At 39.3% G+C, this 19,498-nt stretch overlaps 1 protein-coding gene across 1 annotated transcript in view; it reads left to right on the forward strand.

The window, feature by feature from the left end:
- LOC127428363 (puromycin-sensitive aminopeptidase-like) overlaps positions 1 to 19,498 on the forward strand; it is a 27,424-nt gene continuing 7,926 nt past the window's right edge. Inside the window, exons 1-16 of the mRNA XM_051676699.1 lie at positions 1 to 328; positions 5,841 to 5,925; positions 6,057 to 6,134; positions 6,348 to 6,469; positions 6,901 to 7,008; positions 8,696 to 8,896; positions 9,021 to 9,117; positions 9,216 to 9,249; positions 11,796 to 11,910; positions 14,086 to 14,250; positions 14,506 to 14,610; positions 14,878 to 14,938; positions 16,523 to 16,632; positions 16,889 to 16,952; positions 17,081 to 17,220; positions 17,473 to 17,607. Coding sequence (XP_051532659.1) covers positions 44 to 328; positions 5,841 to 5,925; positions 6,057 to 6,134; positions 6,348 to 6,469; positions 6,901 to 7,008; positions 8,696 to 8,896; positions 9,021 to 9,117; positions 9,216 to 9,249; positions 11,796 to 11,910; positions 14,086 to 14,250; positions 14,506 to 14,610; positions 14,878 to 14,938; positions 16,523 to 16,632; positions 16,889 to 16,952; positions 17,081 to 17,220; positions 17,473 to 17,607 — 1,905 coding nt within the window. The 5' untranslated portion in view covers positions 1 to 43. The remainder of the gene's footprint in view (positions 329 to 5,840; positions 5,926 to 6,056; positions 6,135 to 6,347; positions 6,470 to 6,900; positions 7,009 to 8,695; positions 8,897 to 9,020; positions 9,118 to 9,215; positions 9,250 to 11,795; positions 11,911 to 14,085; positions 14,251 to 14,505; positions 14,611 to 14,877; positions 14,939 to 16,522; positions 16,633 to 16,888; positions 16,953 to 17,080; positions 17,221 to 17,472; positions 17,608 to 19,498) is intronic.

A 19,498-nucleotide genomic window follows, 5' to 3' on the forward strand; every position in this document is an offset into this window, starting at 1 on the left:
CTTATCATCCAGACTGCACTCTGAAGTACTTGCAACGGTTCGTATGTTGTTTTTCATGAGTTGTCGGGTGTCTCTGTCACTCATACGGCTAGCCCTACCCCGCAATCCGACTCCACTACCGAAGCCCGTGTCTTCGAGTCTCCGAGCCAGCACACTCCTAGTCCGCAGTTTTTATTCGGTCTCCCGCACATCGACATTATTCAGCATGCCCGAGCGGAGGCCTTTCGTGCGGTTGCCCACTGACGTCTACCCCGTCAACTACGGGCTGCGCCTCAAGCCTGACCTCATCGACTTCACCTTCGAGGGCAAACTGGAGGCAGCCGTGGAGGTAATGTTGAACCCGATGCCATGCAGCCCCTCAGCCACGCTCTGGTCCGGGCCCAAAATGTCATGCAATGTTCACGTTAAGCCTGAGTTTTTGAGTTTGCGTTTTAATAACTGCTGATACTGATGTTGCTGCTAATCTGACGAGCTACCTGCTAATGAAACAGTGAGCGGCTTTACACAAAACGTCCTTAATGATGAGTTTCAGCAGGTTCGAATTAGGTTACTTAGGGTTAAAATTCCTGAACATTGTGTCCTCTGAAGTCTGGCTATAATAATAAAGAGGAATAAGCAGTTTATTTTTCACCCAGCAAGCTATATTGCTAACTAGCGCCACACTGCTAACCCTGTTAGCCTGCAGAGCTGCTGTCATAAAACGACGAGTCAATTTTGTGTCCAAATGCACGAATATGTCGCATTTTTAACCTCGTTTGAGGTCTTAGTTTTGCCCATGCATGGCGGAGACATTGAATTAGTCCTGTCTGCAAGCTCCTGAGTTACTCTGAGCCTGTCTGACAGTTTACATGAGTGCACAGTTTAGTGCCCAAAGAAACATTTAAGCTTAATGTGGACTTTGTGGCTTGGTATAAAACATTGCACTACTCAACTCAAAATATCTTGCTTATTAAAACGTATCACGTAACGCATGATCTTAATTTTATTAGTATTCTACATCTTTAATACCTGGTTTATCTGATTCGATCCAACACCTTCAAGAATCAAAAGCATCTCAAATGTCTTTGGCCTAAATGTAATACTAGATGTCTCTTTAGTTTACGCCATATGATCACCCCCAGGTGTGTGTGTGTGTGTGTATATATATACAACAACTGTCATGGTGTGCATTGTTTTACAGTTCTTAAAGGGATAGTTCACCTTAAAATGAAAATCCTGTCTCGCCCTTATGTTAACTCGCCCTTGTGTTCTTCCTAACCCGTGTGACTTTATTCTGTGGTACAAAAAAGGAGATATCAGGCAGAATGTTTGGCACCAACAGCCTCAGTCATTTCTCCCTGTCATAAAAAAAGATGCAATGAAAGTGAATGGTGACTATGGCTAACATTAGGGCTGCATGATATGGAGGAAGTGCGATAAAATAATCCTATTATGAGGTCACCGGAGCGCAGAACATCGAAACCTCCACTGCCCAAATAAACTGAAGTTTATTGGAATAAAAAAAGGCCATTTATCCCAGAGATCACAAATAGTCTTCCAAATTGCATATAGACTGCATATAAAATATAGGATTTTCCATTAGCTGTGTAGCAGATATTAAACATTTTCTTCAGTTATTTGTATTTTCTTGTAAAAAGCACATGAATATAAAGTTAATTTCACCATATTGTGGGATATCCTAAAAGAATCTGTGTTGTAAAATATAAAATTTTTACACTAAAATTCATGTTCGTATTCATTTTAAAAGTAGTTCATATAATGTGGGACGTTTATTTTGAAAAATTATGTTTAGAAGTGCTTACGTAGACATTGGCTTTCTGCTTTGGTTAAACGTGCTTGTTGGCAGTGTACGCTGAACTTGGTACTGATAGGAATGATTTCACGGGACAATCAATTAATTGAAAACCATCCTTTGATATATCCACACAGACCACAGTGTGCAATAAACAAGCCAATTTTTTTATTTATTTATTTTTTAATCCCCTTTTTCTCCCCAATTTGGAATGGCCAATTCCCACTACTTAGTAGGTCCTTGTGGTGGCGCGGATACTCACCTTAATCCGGGTGGTGGAGGACAAGTCTCAGTTGCCTCCCCTTCTGTGACAGTCAGTCCGCGCATTTTATCATGTGGCTCGTTGTGCATGACACCGCGGAGACTCACAGCATGTGGAGGCTCATGCTACTCTCCGCGATCCACGCACAATTTACCACGTGCCCCATTAAGAGTGAGAACTGCCAATCGTGACCACAAGGAGTGTACCCCATGTGACTCTACCCTCCTTAGCAACTGGGTCAATTTGTTTGCTTAGGAGACCTGGCTGGAGTCACTCAGCACACCCTGGATTCGAACTCACGACTCCAGGGGTGGTAGTCAGCATAAACAAGCCAATTTTGAGTTTGTATACCGGTGTCTGATCTCATTATTTGCGCACAAAGATAGCGCCGATTACAACTACACACGCACAAATTGTGATGCGCTCCATCATTTGAGTCTGCGCTTATGCACACTGCATGCAAACACACCAAGTGACAACTACGAGCCCAGTCTATTCTCTACTGTTGTCTTGAACGTTACTGTATTCAAATCATTCCGTAATCGCAAGCCCTTGCAAGATGCAATGCATATTGCAGTATGTACATTTGCGATATTTCTGTAAATTGTATATATCGTTCAGCCCTAGCAAACATTTTCCTAATTTTTCATTTTGTGTGCCACAGAAGAAAGGAAGTCATACAGGTTTAGAACAACATGAGGGTACAAAAGTGATGACAGAATTTTCATTTTTGGACAAACTATCACTTTAATCATGCTTTTCACCAGTAAACTCTCAACAGTTACTTCTGAGCAGGGCTCAACGCTAAGGATTTTTTCTACTGGCCCAGTCGGGCCAATGGTTCAGATTTTTACTGGCCCTGCCAAAATTTTCACTGGCCCCAACACAAAAATGATAAATAGCTGTTTTTACCATCATGGCTTTAAAAATGTGTCCGAAGATAATTATTTTTTACATATATTATGTTTTTAAGACAATGTCCACCCAAACTGAATCACATGTAATCCCATATAAGTGCTTTACAGATATAAATTCATAAATACATCATATTAACCTCAGTCATCCTGCCATTTACACCTGAGTTTTTAAGTGAAGAATTCTGTGGAGGAGATGATGTGTTTTCGGTCACCCGTTTAGTCATGCAACTTTTGGCCATGTGTAGTGTATTCAAACACAGGATCAAAGATTTAATCACTGAGTTGAAGATGTGATTATTGGCTGAATGTAATAAACATATGAATCCCTGAGAAGAGACTTGCTACCAAATCGGTTGTGACGTGTAATATACATTAGGGAGATATTAGGCCTAATCTGTGAATTAAGAATGTGTATATAACATGAAATCAGACAACTTAAAGACCAACACAGACTGATGCACAAAGCACGAAAACAAAAATACCTGTACGGTCCAGAAATGAGAAGTATAACAGCTGTTTCATGAGGATGATATGAAGAAGACTGTTTTGAATATTCATCTTCACCCTGCAGCTAAACAGCTCTAATAAAAATAGCCTAATAGCCATAGTGATCTTGCTTCTTTTCATATCAATTGCCATTATCATGTCGAATTAATGATTACATTTTGAAACAAACCTAATTAAATCTATACTTATATTTTGGATATTGAGCAGCTCGTGATTTCCAGGCACGTGTATAACTGGGGTTTAACAAAGTTTATTACATTTCATTCGGCGCTTCATCTCTAAAGGCAAATTAATGAGAGAAAATGTGCTTTTTTTTGTTTACATTAGGAATAAAACTAGCGTTCTGTACCTTATTGAGAGCGCATGCACGTTAAACAGTCTACGCTGCACGGAGAGATATGATGATGAGACATATGCACGGAGAGACATGGATTTTCAGTCCGATAGAATGAAACTGTTGATTTCTTGTGTTCCAATGTGTGGATTACTGCTTTTCACCAACATTTAAAAACGAACACGAACTACGTTCACGAAAAACGTGAACACGGAATGTGTGGGGATACTTAAAATGTTGCACATGACGTGCAATTCCGCTACGGTTTTTTTTCTACGCATTGGTAATAGCTGCTGCTAAGACACTTGGAAAAGAGCAAGGACAGTTCTAGGAGAGTGCGCTCTGTGTTTGCACGCGACTGTGCCTTGGCGCGTCCAGTATATTGCATTTACGCATCTTTGCGAGCTAAATAGAATCGCGCTCGCTCGTCGGTTAGAATACGCTCAGTGTAATCGTTGTGCTTTCTCACTTGTTGTTTTCTTGCACTAATGTTATAAATGCAGCACTGGCCCGATCGGGCAAGTGACAGTTCTAGCAACTGGCCCGAATCTCTCTCACACTGGCCCCGGGCCATTGGGCAGTCCTTATTGTCGAGCCCTGCTGAGTAATCTGTACTCATGGGTAAATTTCTCTGGTGGATCCAGTATACAGGTAATATTATGGTAGTGGTTAACAAGGGGCAGATATGATGATGTTGATATTCGGCCTCTGGCATTGCCCTTTGGGCAAGATTGTGGAGCCTTTTTATTGACCAATGGCTTCACATGTTAAGTCATTTTGTACCTCACTCTAATGCTGTGCTGTTGTGAAAGTCGCTTTGCTGTTGATGCTGTCTAGATGCCAAGACTTAATGAAGCATTAACTACATCCCCCAAAATGCAATACACATTATGACCATCATTCCCACTCAGATATGTCTCACATTTATAAACGGTATTAAAATAGTTTACTGCTAGTGGTGGCTTATTATCACATGACCCAGTCCACTTTTGCATCCAAGTCACATCCAGCTTCAACAAGCCACATGTACTCTCTAAAGCTTCACCTTGGCAAATTCAGGCCTCTAAACAACACAAAACATGTCATTATGTAGGAAGCAGTTCGCCTTAAATAAAGGGTTATAATAGACCAGCTAAGAATTAAAGCAGTGCATTTTCTGGGATGCAAAAGTCTGTAATGTTTTCAGTTGTGAAAAACAGCTTATGGAGAGCTGAGGAAAGACTAAAAGCTATTGATCGTCCTGTGAAAGTTTCACTCCTGCATTACGCAATGAATGCACTTTTAAAGGCCGTATTGCAACATGAGGCCATGCAAACTGTTGTTTTTCTTTTTATTCATAATCTGATTATATATGCACACATCGGATTTTCATAATTGCAGCAGCAGGAGATGGCCCTTGAGCCTCAGCAAAGCCTTGAAAACGGATTCAGGAGAGTTATTTTCCATGTGTGTTGGGTTTGATTTTACTCCTGGAAGTCTCCTATGACAATACAAGATGAATAATGCACTATTACATTTTATGTTGACGTGCAAAGTAGCACAGAGGTGTGTACTTATACATTTTGCTGTGTCTTTAGATTGATGGCGCTGTTTTTTATTTGCTACTGCCGGCGCATTACTGATTGTATATCAACAAAACTTGATGATCCCAACACATATTCACTCACACAGATTTTTGCCCACATTCCACCCACATTATTTCAAACCTGCAGGTTTATTTGCAGCCTCAGAGCTAACTCTTGCTGCGTCAGTGGGACAGGTTTAGTATTTGCGCTTTATGGCCTAAGAATTTTCCTGCAGTGATTGATTCTATTGTATGTAGTGAAGTGAGATTGTTCCTTTTTATGGGTGTTATCTATGAAACAAAGGCATCAAAGCATGCAGAGGCAATGAGGTTTTTTTCTTTTCTTTTTTTTTTTTCTACAGGCTGTCTTGTTACTAGAAAAGGAAAGGATCTAACAAAAACTGAAAACTGTATTTTGAAAGCTATATAAATGATTTAAACAGAACTGTAATTTGTCTTGACAGGTAACACAAGGGACAAACCAGATTGTGATGAACTGTGCTGATATAGACATAATTACTGCTTCTTTTGTGCCTGAAGGGGGGGAAGGTGAGTGACAGACTCAAAAAACCAGTGCCGCTACTGTAACCCACATTCAGTATTCAGGTTCAACCTGCATTTAATGCTTTAATGTCTTCTTTTTAGGATTAACTGTGCTCATTTTCTCCCCATCCATTTAGAAATTAATGCTACAGGATTTAACTATCAGAATGAGGACGAAAAAGTCACCCTGTGTTTCCCCAGCATTCTGCAGAAAGGTAAAGAGCGCATCGTGTGGCATGGGAAAGAACCCTGCTGCTGTCATGTCAACAATCACTGTGTAATTAGTTGCTATAATATGTCGGCTTGAAAGAGGCTTTATCAGCTTCTTGTTAACAGATGAATGGGCCTTCCTTTCTCTATCCTTTTTTTCCCCTCTGTCTTCTTCTTTTTTTTTTTTTTTTTTAAATCATGGCAATCTTATTTTCCAGGGTCAGGATCGTTGAAAATAGACTTTGTCGGAGAGCTGAATGACAAAATGAAAGGTTTCTATAGGAGTAAATATGCAACTCCTTCAGGAGAAACCCGCTATGCTGCTGTCACACAGTTTGAGGTAAACCCAAATCAGGGCACTCTGTTCATTCATTTGTTTGCTCACTTACGTTCTCTGTTTGCTTTTGTCTTGTCCTTTGTCATGTCCCCTCTCGCTTTTTCCATTTGATCACTCATTTTACTCTGAGCTCTTTACTGTGTCTCTTGACAAAGGCACATATTTTATCAGTGGCCTCTGAGGCTTAGAGCATAATAAGTAGACCAACCATATAGGCACTGAGTTGGAATAGAGAAAATCACAGGGGAAAGATGATCAATATTAGGGTTAATGTTGGTGTGCATGTTCAGGCATGTACATTTTTATTTGTCTTTGATACAATGCATATGTCCTTGCACGTGTATGAATCGCATGACTGCAACCTACACTGACCCTGAGACCTCTCTCTCATCCTCTCTCTCTCTCGCTCTCTCACCGTCTGTCACCTGCTCTAGGCCACGGATGCACGCCGAGCTTTTCCTTGCTGGGACGAACCAGCTATCAAAGCCACTTTTGACATCACCCTCATCGTCCCTAAGGACAGAGTAGCCTTGTCGAATATGGTATGTGTCATTTTTCTTTTTTTAATCCTTCCCTCTGGAAACGGCTTGATTCACATTACTGTCAGACGTGTACATTATCTAACACAGGCTCGGAGGCATTGTGTGTTACCGCAACTGATGTAGACCAGCTCTCACTCTCTGTTAGAGTCACGACTTCGGTGCTCATGTGGGTGACGCAGGTTCAAGTCTGGCCTGTGACGTGTGCCGATCCCATCCCCCTTCCCATTATTTTCCTGTCACTATGTAATAAAAAATGCAAAAGGCAAAAATAGTTCAAATAAATAAAAAGATCTCATTCTTTAGAGAGCAGAGGACATCTTTAAATCCCCCTATGTTCAAACCAGAAATCTGATTGTTTTAATCTTTTATTTTGGTCTAGTCCAACGATAATAAATGTCTGATGTCTGCTTTTGTTTTGTGACCAAGATACGCTGAAATAAATGCATTTTAATGTGCATGCTTAGAAATGTTGCCGTTCTGGATTTCATACAGGAGAGTAGATTCAAGGTGAACTAGGCTGTTGTGATGTCTTGTAAAATAGTTATGCAGCTCTTCACTCTGAAAGTAGTTGCATTAAAGAGCAGTGTTGGCTCATGAACCGTTGATAGACTGTCTGATGCTTATAAATGTTCATAGAATTTTTTTCTGCTAACCTAATGCCAAAGCTGTCAAAAATACCAAACAAAACCAGTTTCTGTCTGATAGGTTAGCTGCTGCATGACTTCCTGGAGTTAGGGTTTACAAGTTTTGTTTTTATCACTCTGCCAGAGGTACCAGGCTGTTACAGTTAGAGCTTCCAAGGGAGAACTAGTCATTAAATGTGACAAAGTTTACAAAGTTTGTTGCATTTCATTCATGACAAACCTCAGAATAAATTCAGGGTGTTAATATGGATATGACAAGTTGGTATGATTTGGTCTTGGCAAACTAGATCTGCTACGCTGCTGAATGAAGACTTGCTACTTCTAGAACATGCACAGATGTACTTTGTTGAGCATGTGCGACATGAAGCTGCTGCTGCACAATTAGACATACACAGGACATGCTGCATCAAGCATGTAGGACATGCTGCATCAAGCATGTAGGACATGCTGCATCAAGCATGTAGGACATGCTGCATCAAGCATGTAGGACATGCTGCTGCACAAAAGACATACAATGCCCTTTAAGCAGATTTAGACAATTGATGCTGGGGAGGAGGAGGGTTTCAGAGAAAAATTCTCAAAGCGTACTGCCTTGAAACCGGCTTATCTGCAAACAACTGAGCAATTTAAATGCTTGTCAGACAGAGATTACACAAGTTGACTGGCTATAAGGTTACATGTCAAAGGACCTATCAGTTCGGCCCATGGTGTGTGCGAACCGATTGCTAACAGATTACATGTTCAAAGGACCTATCAGCTTGCGCCATGTAGAGTTTCATGATTGAACTAAAAATCATTAAATCTAGTATTGTTTGTTATTGTGCAATAATCCATTTATTTGTAAACTAATTGTGGTTTGTCACTTTACATGCCAGTCAAACTGCCCCTTCCACACTGTGCCCTGATCTCAACCAGAATAAGCAGCATATTGAACCAGACTTTATAACGATAGTTAAAAGTCTGGCTAAGGGGGACTAGTTCCTGTACCAAAGTAATTTATTTTATTTCTCAATAATGTTCCTCATGTTTTTCCTGTTGTGCAGAATGTTGTCGATCGAAAGCCATATCCAGAGGATAACAGTCTGGTGGAGGTGAAGTTTGCCACTACACCCATCATGTCCACCTACCTGGTGGCATTTGTCATTGGCGAATATGACTTTGTGGAGAGTCAGTCGTCAGATGGTGTGACAGTCCGTGTCTACACACCTGTCGGAAAGGCAGAGCAAGGGAAATTTGCACTGGAGGTATGAGAGCTACCCTAACTGTTTGCTGTCTAACTGTGACTGTCTCAGTGCTGGGCATTTAAAGAGTGATCAGTTAATGCTGTGCTTGTAATTACACCCATTTGTTTTCTTTCTTTCCTTTCAGGTTGCTACAAAGACCCTTCCGTTCTACAAAGATTATTTCAGTGTTCCTTATCCGTTGCCTAAAATTGATCTAATTGCTATTGCTGATTTTGCTGCTGGTTTGTATCATTGTTTTCTCATGACATTGAACGTCTGCTATAATGGACTTTGTCAGTGTTTTTTTTGTATTTTATTTTGGCACTCTTGTCTCTTCTAGGTGCCATGGAAAACTGGGGCCTTGTAACTTACAGGTGACGTTTACATTAAATGATTATATAGCCAACCTCATAAGCCTTCATGGAAACACAGAACCTTTTTTTCTTTTTGAAAGCAGCCATTCATTGGGCCCTATGAAATCCATTTTATATTTTTCCAATTTTTCAATTTTTTGTGCTTACTAAATAGGGCTTTTATTTTGCCATTTTACTGCAAAACCAGTGTTTTTTCTCAGCTACCTGAAAAGCCATTCACTATATGGGCTAATGTGCTTATTAAACGGCTAAAGCCTATCATTTAATTATATAAATATAAAATATGCATGTGTTGCGGGTCACAGTGAATACTTGTATCTTCTCTTTGTCATTTATACACACACAGAGTGCACGTGATGTTAATGATGCCATTAGTGTAGTGTAGAGCAGCCGGCAGGGGCGGACTGGGAAGAGAATTCGGCCTTGGATTGAACATAGAAACCGGCCCAAAAGTTGTTTGGGGGGGAGTGGTCGCTTTCCTTTTCTGCATATCGTGGCCCCCTCCAGCCCTCTTCAGCCAGTCGCGGCCCGTTTGGCATAACGCAACGGACTGTTTCAGCTTATTGCCTCCCGTTCAGCCCTGTTTCATGGCAGGCCCACCAGGAAAAGTCCCGGTTTTCCCAATGGCCAGTCCACCCCTGGCAGCCGGTGTTACGGTTCAACTGGTTTTCATGTTAACTGGTGACCTCCTTCCGTTTTACACCAGATGTGAACGACCGGCCACAGATTCGTCGATTCCGAAAATCGTGCTTCTGACTCAATATTTTTCTATCCATTAAATGTAAACTTTCTACATGATGCTGGCATAATTGTACAGATTAAAATAAGTGGTATTATTAGATCAAATGGCAGAAGAACGCAAGATAAAAAAATAAATTAACTGAGTTAGGAGATTCGAACTCGGCCCTCAATAATATGATCAATGTGACACTATAGTGCACTAACCATGTTAGCTGCTAGACAGCAACAATTTAAGCAGGCATCTTTGTATTCACATGAGTGTGTGTTTGGTGTGAAACGGTGCATATAAGCCAGCAGTGTGTCCAAGTTAAATTGTGCCTTAGTTTACAAGCTGATGGTCTTGCCGATTATGACATTGTATGAAATATGAACGTCATATTCTCGTCGAAACACTGCACCCAAATATTATGCGATTATCATAAAATCAATCAGTAATTTAATGAACAAACTTCCAACATTAATAAAGCCATACTGAGTTTGTTTGTTATTAGTGTGGACATATGCTTAGTAGGCTTGGGTGCTAATAGTGACATTAATGTAGAACATCATAAGATCAGAAAAACAAGTTAAAATTACCCATTGTTGCCCATTGTCAACAAGTTTACTTAATTTACTGTCATTTCAACATTTGATGAAATGGTTTGTCATGCTGGCATGCAATAGGTTATTGTGTCTAATAGTGCTATTAACTGTACCAGACAGCAGACTACCAGACTATTTGTTCAAATTGCAAAAGAGGGGTTGATTAATTTTATACTCTGACCTTTCAAAGCTCTGAAGAGCTTGTGGTAAACAATCTACACATGAGCAGTGGGTAAATAAAAGTGAGGATGTGTCTATTTATGTCTGAATATATTCATAGAGATTGTTCAAAATTGTTAATTCTATTACTGACTGATTTTATGATATTGCATAATATTTGGGTGCAGCGCTTCGAAGCGAAAATTACGTTCAGATTTCAAACAATGTTATAATTGGACAAGACCATCAGCTTGTACACTGAGGCACAAGTTAACGTGGACACACTTCTGGATTATATGCACCATTTCACACCGAACACACACTCATGTGAATACAAAGATGCCTCCTAAAATTGGATAGTGCGATATAATGTCACGCTGATCATATTATTGATGGCCGAGTTTGAATCTCCTACCTCAGTTATTATTTTTCAAATCTTGCATACTTCTGCCATTTCATCTAATAAAACCACTTATTTTAAAATGTACAATGATGCCAGCATCATGTAGTAAATTTACATTTAATGGAGAGCAAAATATTGAGTCAGAAGCATGATTTTCGGTATCTGCGGCCGGTCGTTCACATCTGGTGTAAAACGGAATAAGGTCACCAGTTAGCATGAAAACCAGTTGAACCATAACACCAGCATCTCCCATATCCCATTCACTTACTGTTAAAGTGCATCTCACGCAAACAGTATATATGATTCATTAAATCTCTGCCTTTTGTGGTTTAATCATCACACTTGGACGTATTACGATTTTAATTTGATGAATTGTGCATTTATACATTCATTTTATCCCAATTATGTCAAATTTCGTGACATTCTGCGTTTTATTGCTAATTCCGTTTTTATGACTGGATTCAGGATTCCTTCCGTGTTTTCCGCAATGCTGAAATCATAGGGCCCTACATTCAAAAAAGGGTAATTAAAATATAATCTGTCTTGCTAGCAGGTTAATGCCCCAGCATACCTCAATAATATGAGACGCATTATGTTCTGTGTTCTGTTCTTATTTATTTTTTATTTGCTGCTTTAAAAACTTGTGTCTGTCCCCTTGCAGGGAGACAGCTTTGCTGATTGACCCAAAGAACTCGTGTGCATCATCCCGGCAGTGGGTCGCCCTGGTGGTCGGCCATGAACTGGCACATCAGTGGTTTGGGAACCTGGTTACCATGGTGAGTTTGTTTATTCAGTTACTGCACAGTTCTTGCTGGGTTAGCTTTTTGCTGATAATAACATTGTTCATTTAGATAATAGTGACAGACAAGCCAATGAATTGGCTGATATTTGGCTATTTTGAGATGATCTGCATCGTTAAATAAGCATGCATGCTTTGTCGATTAACAAAAGAGATATTTCCACCACCTGTCTGTTCCAGAATGTACCAATAGCTTTATCAAAATGCAAAAAATAAGAAAATACTGTGTAAAATAAATGTTAAAAATTTCATTAAATTGTATATGAAGCATAGTTATATTTGCCACCATCCACCCTGTTCTCGTAATATTGGCATGGAAAAACCTGTATTAGACATCCATTAAAGTTGCACTATGTAAGTTTTTTTTTGGTTAAAAATGAACAAATTGCCATTATTGATTGAGTACATAAACAATCAGTGTTCAAAACAATGTCTTTTGTGACTATGTTAAGCCCATAAAAATTATTTGTATTTTGAGCTGTCGGGTTCAATTTGGCACAAAATCGCTGTCTTATGACGTTTATCCTTGCGTCATTACGTCATGTCCGCACACACAGGAAAGAAGTACCGGCTCCAGTCATGATCTCACACACAGGCGATGTCAAGGTAAGCTCAAATTGGGAGATTCATCCGCCAGAAGAGCAGTGCCAGAACACGAATTATGTAATGTATTCTTCCGCAAATTGCTTGCAATTTTAAGTTTCAACCACAGATGTTGCTTGAGAGCACAAAGTTACGTAGTGCAACTTAAATAGATGTTTTTTTTTTTTTTGTATTGTGAGATTATTGCACTTTCTCTCTAAAATTATTCTGAATGTGTTTTGAATTTTGATTTACTGAAAAGTATAAGACTGAGACAAACAACATGAAGATTTTGTTATTGTGGGGCTACTATCATAAAAACCCAAATAATTACCAGTGCTGAGCTGATTTGGACTTTGCACATGTCATTGCATTAGAAAAGTTTATTGCACTTTTGTCAGCATGAGTCAGGAATTATTAACCTCCTGAGACCCCCGCATGACTACTGTTTGCATTTTCCATTTCCCTTTTTGATTTGTAACTAGTAGCACTTAATAAACAAGCAAAAAAAAAAAAAAAAGAAAAGAAACAAATTCTAGAGCAAATAGTTTTTCTAAAAATGTATGTCCACATATGTGCACGACAGGACTAAGCAAGTAATTTCAAGCTATAAAATGTCAGATTTTTTTTTTTTTTTTTCATGAAATAGTTTATGTATCCAGGAGTGTTGGTTATACAAGTTTTTTCCTATAAAGCTGAATAAATAATTCTGATTAAAAGTAATAGCCAGCATCATCAAATCACTGCCGTGTTAAAATAAAATTTAGCATTATAAAATTCTGAATCTATATACTGATTATTATTGTCCCAAGTCTACCAAACATGTTGAGTGGTCCAAACATCATCTGCAGCATGAAACTGAACTTTTGGCCAGATGTTAGAAGTTAATGCACTTATCTGCATAGGAAAGTTATAGGATGCTCCCTTGCTCTCTTGCTCCCTAATTAGTGAATGACTTAACCTCCAGTGTGCTGTTTGTCTTCACTGGTCTCAGAACAGTTTGAAATGCACCTTATTTTCATGCTAACTCCATATACAGCCTCTGAAAATAACATTTTCCAGCTTTTGGAAACGTACATTGATTCGCAATGTGATAATGTACAGTGAATGTAGGATTTTTATGGAAAGTTAGTCCTATTGTCCACGTACGTGGACATTGTGTTTAACAGTGTGCCGTTTTGCGGTATATCAATGACATTTTTAAAATTGTATATCGGATGAATCTAGAGGCTCTACTCTTTTGACTTAAACAGATTTTAATGTGAAAACTTAAGCTGGTTTCTTACTAGATGTAGTTTTGTTGCCGTTTGTCCAAAAGACAAACTCGGCCGAGATTGGCACCATGTTGTTTTGTCACATGACTCTGTGCACTGAAAGTTTAACCCTTTAATGATAGCCTAGAGTCTCCTGAACTGAGATCAGTTGGTTTAAAAAAAAAAAAAATTAAGCCTATAGCAAAGCCAAAACAGAGTTTAAACTTATTCTGAAGAAACCAGTTGTGGTACGTTCATAGCTGTCGAGTGTTAGTTGAAAATGTCTGTGGCATTCAAAGTGCTGTCTTTCGCCACAGGAATGGTGGACTCATTTGTGGCTTAACGAAGGTTTCGCGTCATGGATCGAGTACCTCTGTGTGGACCACTGTTTCCCTGAGTACGACATCTGGACCCAGTTTGTATCTGCGGACTACACCAGAGCTCTGGACCTGGATGCTTTAGATAACAGTCATCCTATTGAGGTCCACAAGAGTTTATCTCTCCTCTAACCCCCTGCACTCCTAGTGTGTTTCTCCACTCCTCTCCCACTGGTGTTTGTTGTTTTCTTAAAGTGTTTGTGTGGAGCAGAAAGCTTTGATTTGGAGTTTGTTTGTCATTCTTTGTCTACTCAGCCATATCATTTACAGCATTTAAATTCCAGACCTAGATTTATCCTTATGAAATATTGATCTTCAAGTCACATTTCAGTCTGTGTTTGTGTCTGTTTTGAATGGCAGGTTGATGTCGGACACCCTTCAGAAGTAGATGAAATATTTGATGCCATATCATACAGCAAAGGGGCCTCTGTCATTCGCATGCTGCATAACTACATTGGCGATGAGGTGAGAGGTTATACTTTCGGCCAGCTGCAGAGAGACAGGTGGTTAATGTGGCTACCCCAGGAGGGGGTCTGGAAAGACATGTTTATCAACTGTCTGAGTCTGCTAGGCTCTTGCTTTTTGAAATTTTCTGGAGTGGGAAAACTCTTGGCGTTTTTAATCTGACAGATGATTTTTGTTAATTTGTGTGACTACTGTTGCAGTGTTAATGCTGATTATTAGACCCATTTACAGAGCTTTGGTTTGGAATGACTTCTTATCTTTTTGTAGGATTTTAGAAAGGGAATGAATGCTTACCTGTTGAAGTTTCAGCACAAAAATGCATCTACTGGTAAGATATCTCTTCACAATCTTCATGCTGATTAAGCCTAAAGTATACTTTGGTTTTGACGTGAACACTTCAAAGTATACTTTATTTGTCTGCATACACGCTATGACTGCTTTGAGAGCCTGGACTGTTTACATTAACATTTAGTCATTTGGCAGATGCTTTTATCCAAAGCGACTTACAAATGAGGAATATAACAAGCAATTTGTCATACAAATGTCAACAATATCTGCAGTATCCCACTTTCAAGTTCTCACAGTGGCTGGAGTAGTAAAGACGCTAGCGTAGAAGAAAGAGACAGACAAGGAATATGCCTTTTTTTGTATTTTTTTTAAACTGTTAAATAAGTGCTCATGGGACAGATGTGTTTTCAGCTGCTTCTTGAATGCTGAGATCATACCAGCAGATCTTGTGGAGGTTAGAAACTTCTCTCAGAGCAGGTGTCTTAATGGCCACAGATGAAAAGCTATTTCTCTTCAGGAGTTCAGATCCATTGAGATGTCTTTATATTCTTTCAGACTCATGTTATACAAATTCAAGTAACTCCTGACCTCCTCACACATGCGCTTTTGACGTGCACATCAACTGTTGTTGTTCTACCTTCATCTCCTGTTTTTAACGGCAATAACATCTAGCTCCTCTTCGTTACAGCAATACTAAACTGTGAGTGTTGCCACCTTGTGGACCCACTAATTAGTGTCAAATAATTCCAGGCGCATGTGCATGCAGTGCATTCAGGGTACACACGATTAGAAAAATGGACAGAATGACGAAATTTGCGACACGCGTCTTGTACACAGACACCTAGCGTTCATGTCTAACCGTAGTATACTTTGGGCTTAAGCATTGTCCCTGTGGTAATTTCTTGATGGTTACACAGCTAAATGACCTCGTAACCCAAGTTTCAACAAAAAATTTTGGGGGGGGGGGGGGTGGGGGGGGGTAAACTATTCCTGTAATAATGTCATGCATCCACAGTGCCATCCAATGCATTTTGTAACGGCAAGATTTAGGTGAGTTTCACTGTTGCCCACGGCAGGCTTAGGCACAAAGGAAAATCAAATTGCAATATTCGAGTAGTGTTTTTACTAGTCGAATATTTCAAGCTGAACGAGTACTCGATTAATCAATTACTTGTACACATCACTGGAGTAAATAATGACAGAATATTCATCTTTGGGTGAACTATTCCTCTATGTTTAATCTGATTTTTTACTAACTTAAAACATAACATTATTGTATTCCTAATGATTTTTTAGGTAAATTAATAGCAAATATTAGTCATTCAAATATTCACTTGTTTAGTTGGTCAGGGTCTGTAATAAGGGAAGTGTGTGCATCATGAACTGATTTAGTATTGCTGTGTGGCCCACTAAACTTTCCAAAAAATAAAAAGATTTTAACTGTAGTAATTACACAGTGTGTTAAATTGTAATTCTGACATGGCATAGTATCTGTCTGGGTGATATAATAGTTGTTTTGGGCGATGCTGTGATTTGGACCCACTGTTATTACAGTACGTTGTTAATTGTTGTGTATTCAGAAATAAAAAGCATGACTGTCTTTTCTTCTCTTTCCCTACTCCAGAGGACCTATGGGAATGCTTGGAGCAGGCGAGTGGGAAGCCTATCGCAGCAGTGATGAATTCCTGGACCAAACAAATGGGCTTTCCTATTATAGTAGTGGATCAAGAGCAGGTAACATTTACTGAATAACTAATTCTTATAAACATGGGAAAGCACTGTTGAATTGTTAGTCACTCATAGGTCTTTGGATGTTGTTTCCTGAAGTTTGCAATATCATGTAGATTACCCTCTGGGTATTGAGATGGCTTTCTGAGATACAGTACGAGCTTTTCAGGGAGCATCTGGTAATAACAACTGTTGTCTTGGGAATAACTAGATTTAATCAGCGGTGAAGATAATTGGTTTTGATTTTTTTTCTTTTCTCCAGCATGGCAATGACCGTGTGCTGAAAATCTCCCAGAAGAAGTTTTGTGCTAGTGGACCACGCAATGGTATTTGCAAGAAAAAGAGCAGTTAAACTATGCACTGAAACTGCTGACTATGTTTAACAATTTATATTTCAGTATTTTTCAAACTTCACATTACTCTAATGTACCCTAATAAGCTTGCTGTGTGCTAGGTGAGGACTGCCTCAGTTGGATGGTTCCCATCAGTATCTGTACCAATGAGGATCCAAGCTGCACCAAGATGAAGGTTTTGTTGGACCAGTCTGAAACCACAGTTACCATCCCAAACGTCGCACCTGATCATTGGATCAAGGTCAGGTTGCTGTGTGTGTGTGTGTGTGTGTGTGTGTATCTGCATCTAGGATTATGTATCCTTGATTTGAAAAAGAATATGCTGAATAATGGTTGAATAGGGAATTCATATTTTAAAAATGTCAAAGACAGAGTGAAAAACTTAATCATAAGTGTACTTTAGAGAAAAATATAAAATGTTTATAATTCCCATCTTTCACTCATTGTTCAAACAGATTGTACATTTTGATGGTAAAATTGTGTTTGTGTGCAGATTAATCCAGGTACCGTGGGATTCTACAGGATCCAGTACAGCTCAGCCATGCTGGAGTGTCTCTTGCCCGGTATCCGAGACCTGACACTGCTTCCTGTGGACCGCCTGGGTCTGCAGAACGACCTCTTCTCCTTGGTGAGACACCACACATGGCATTGACAAGTCATAGTTTTGCAAGTCAGACTCAAGGCTCAGGTCTCCATCTTCCAGGACTGAGTCAAGTACTGATAGTAAAAGACTTGAGTGATGTCTCAAGTGACAAGGTCTTATGCAAGTCAGGTTCTTTCAGGTCTTCTTGGCTGTCAAATACATCATACACAATTATTTATTTTTGCTATTTTCTTTAGCTATAACAAAGAAATATTCAGTACTGTGCAAAAGTTTTAAGCACATTGTATTTTCACAGAAACATTTGTCTTAAAATGGTTATTTTATATATTCTGCTTTTTAGTGTATCAGTTGGAAATATCAGTTTTAGATTTCAACATTCCATTGCAAAAAAATTCCTTGCAAATACAATTGAATAGAAGAAGAAAAAGGAGCTCCACAACAGATGTTATGGCCCCCGCAGAGCCCGTATCTCAACATCGAGTCAGTCTGGGTTTATATGAAGAGACTGAAGCAATTGAGACAGCCTAAATATATAGAAGAACTGTGGCAAGATCTACAAGAAGCTTGAAACATCCTATCTGCCAACAACCAAGAAAAAAACTGTGTCCAGATGTTGGAAATTGGTGCTGTTTTGAAGGCAAAGGTTGTCACACCAAATATTGATTTAGCTTTTTTATCTTTACTGGACTTTGATAAATGTAAACAATTTATGGCATTATTTTTGAAGACATCCTCACTATTTTACACAAGAGCCTAACATTTTTACACAGTGCTGAATATTAGATGGATAGTTATACAATATGAATACAGAAATGCTTTATTTTAAGTATTTCTATTGGCGTTTTGCTGGACACAGTAAAAAAAGTAATAAGATTGTTAAAATGTATATTCTAATATTAAGAGGAGTTTATAATTAGATACCATGTATATTTTTTTACATTGATGGATTCAGTGGGTCCATGGCTGTTGATTTAGTAAAAGAATGCAGTATTCAATCTAGCCTTCTATTTAAGTACTACTGCTCTCTTATGGCACTTTTCCACTGCACGTTATGGTTCGACTCGACTCTGCTCGCTTTACTTTTCTGAGCTTGCTTTTCCAATGCAGTTTAGTGCCGCCTCAACGTGGGTGGGATTATAGGCTGATCGTCATAGTTGTGCCGCCTCTACTGCCGTGACATCATCTTAAACGCGACACAAACATTACTGACAATAAACAATAACACGACCGCTAGCTGTTAGTTACTAGCTCATTTTGCATAAAGCAGTTGTTGCATGGTGATTTTACACAAGTGTAACAGTTAATTTGGCCTGGTTGTTTTAGAAGCAAGCTTTACAGTAGCTGATCAACTAAATAAAGTGAAGCTTTCAAGCAGAGTATAGAGTTAACGTAACAAAATGTACCATCCTCCATCGTGGACTCCAGCAACGCTGTGGCTGAATCCTGGGCACTCTCCCTCCCATTTCTCTCTATTGCCATAGATAGCGTCCATTTGGTCGAACCACTTCCACTTTCTTCTGTTTGAACCACTCCGGCTGTTATGGTCCTTGATGGTTCTGTAGTCACTTAAGTTTTTTTAACTTTTCCTTACACTGTTGGTGGGTCCGGTGGTAGCCGTGTGCAGCCAACAGCTGAGAAACTTCCTGAAAGACTTTTTCGTTTCGCATCGTTTCGTTCGTCGCTAACGAGAGGAACGTCTGCACCTTGTTTATTGACCACGGCGTGGTTTTGCGCACAGCCATTTCTTTTTACAATTCAAAAGTCGCGTGAACAAATGATACTGCTATCGCTGTTGCTAACTTTAAAACTAGCGGGTTGATGTCTCGTGTTGCAAATCCAGTGAAGCTGGTAGTGTCGATTCTCTCTGACCAATCAGTGATTTGCAGGGTTTTGACGTCACATTTAGTATCGGCTC

This window comes from Myxocyprinus asiaticus, chromosome 37 (assembly GCF_019703515.2).
Source record: "Myxocyprinus asiaticus isolate MX2 ecotype Aquarium Trade chromosome 37, UBuf_Myxa_2, whole genome shotgun sequence".
Classification (NCBI taxonomy): Eukaryota; Metazoa; Chordata; class Actinopteri; order Cypriniformes; family Catostomidae; genus Myxocyprinus; species Myxocyprinus asiaticus.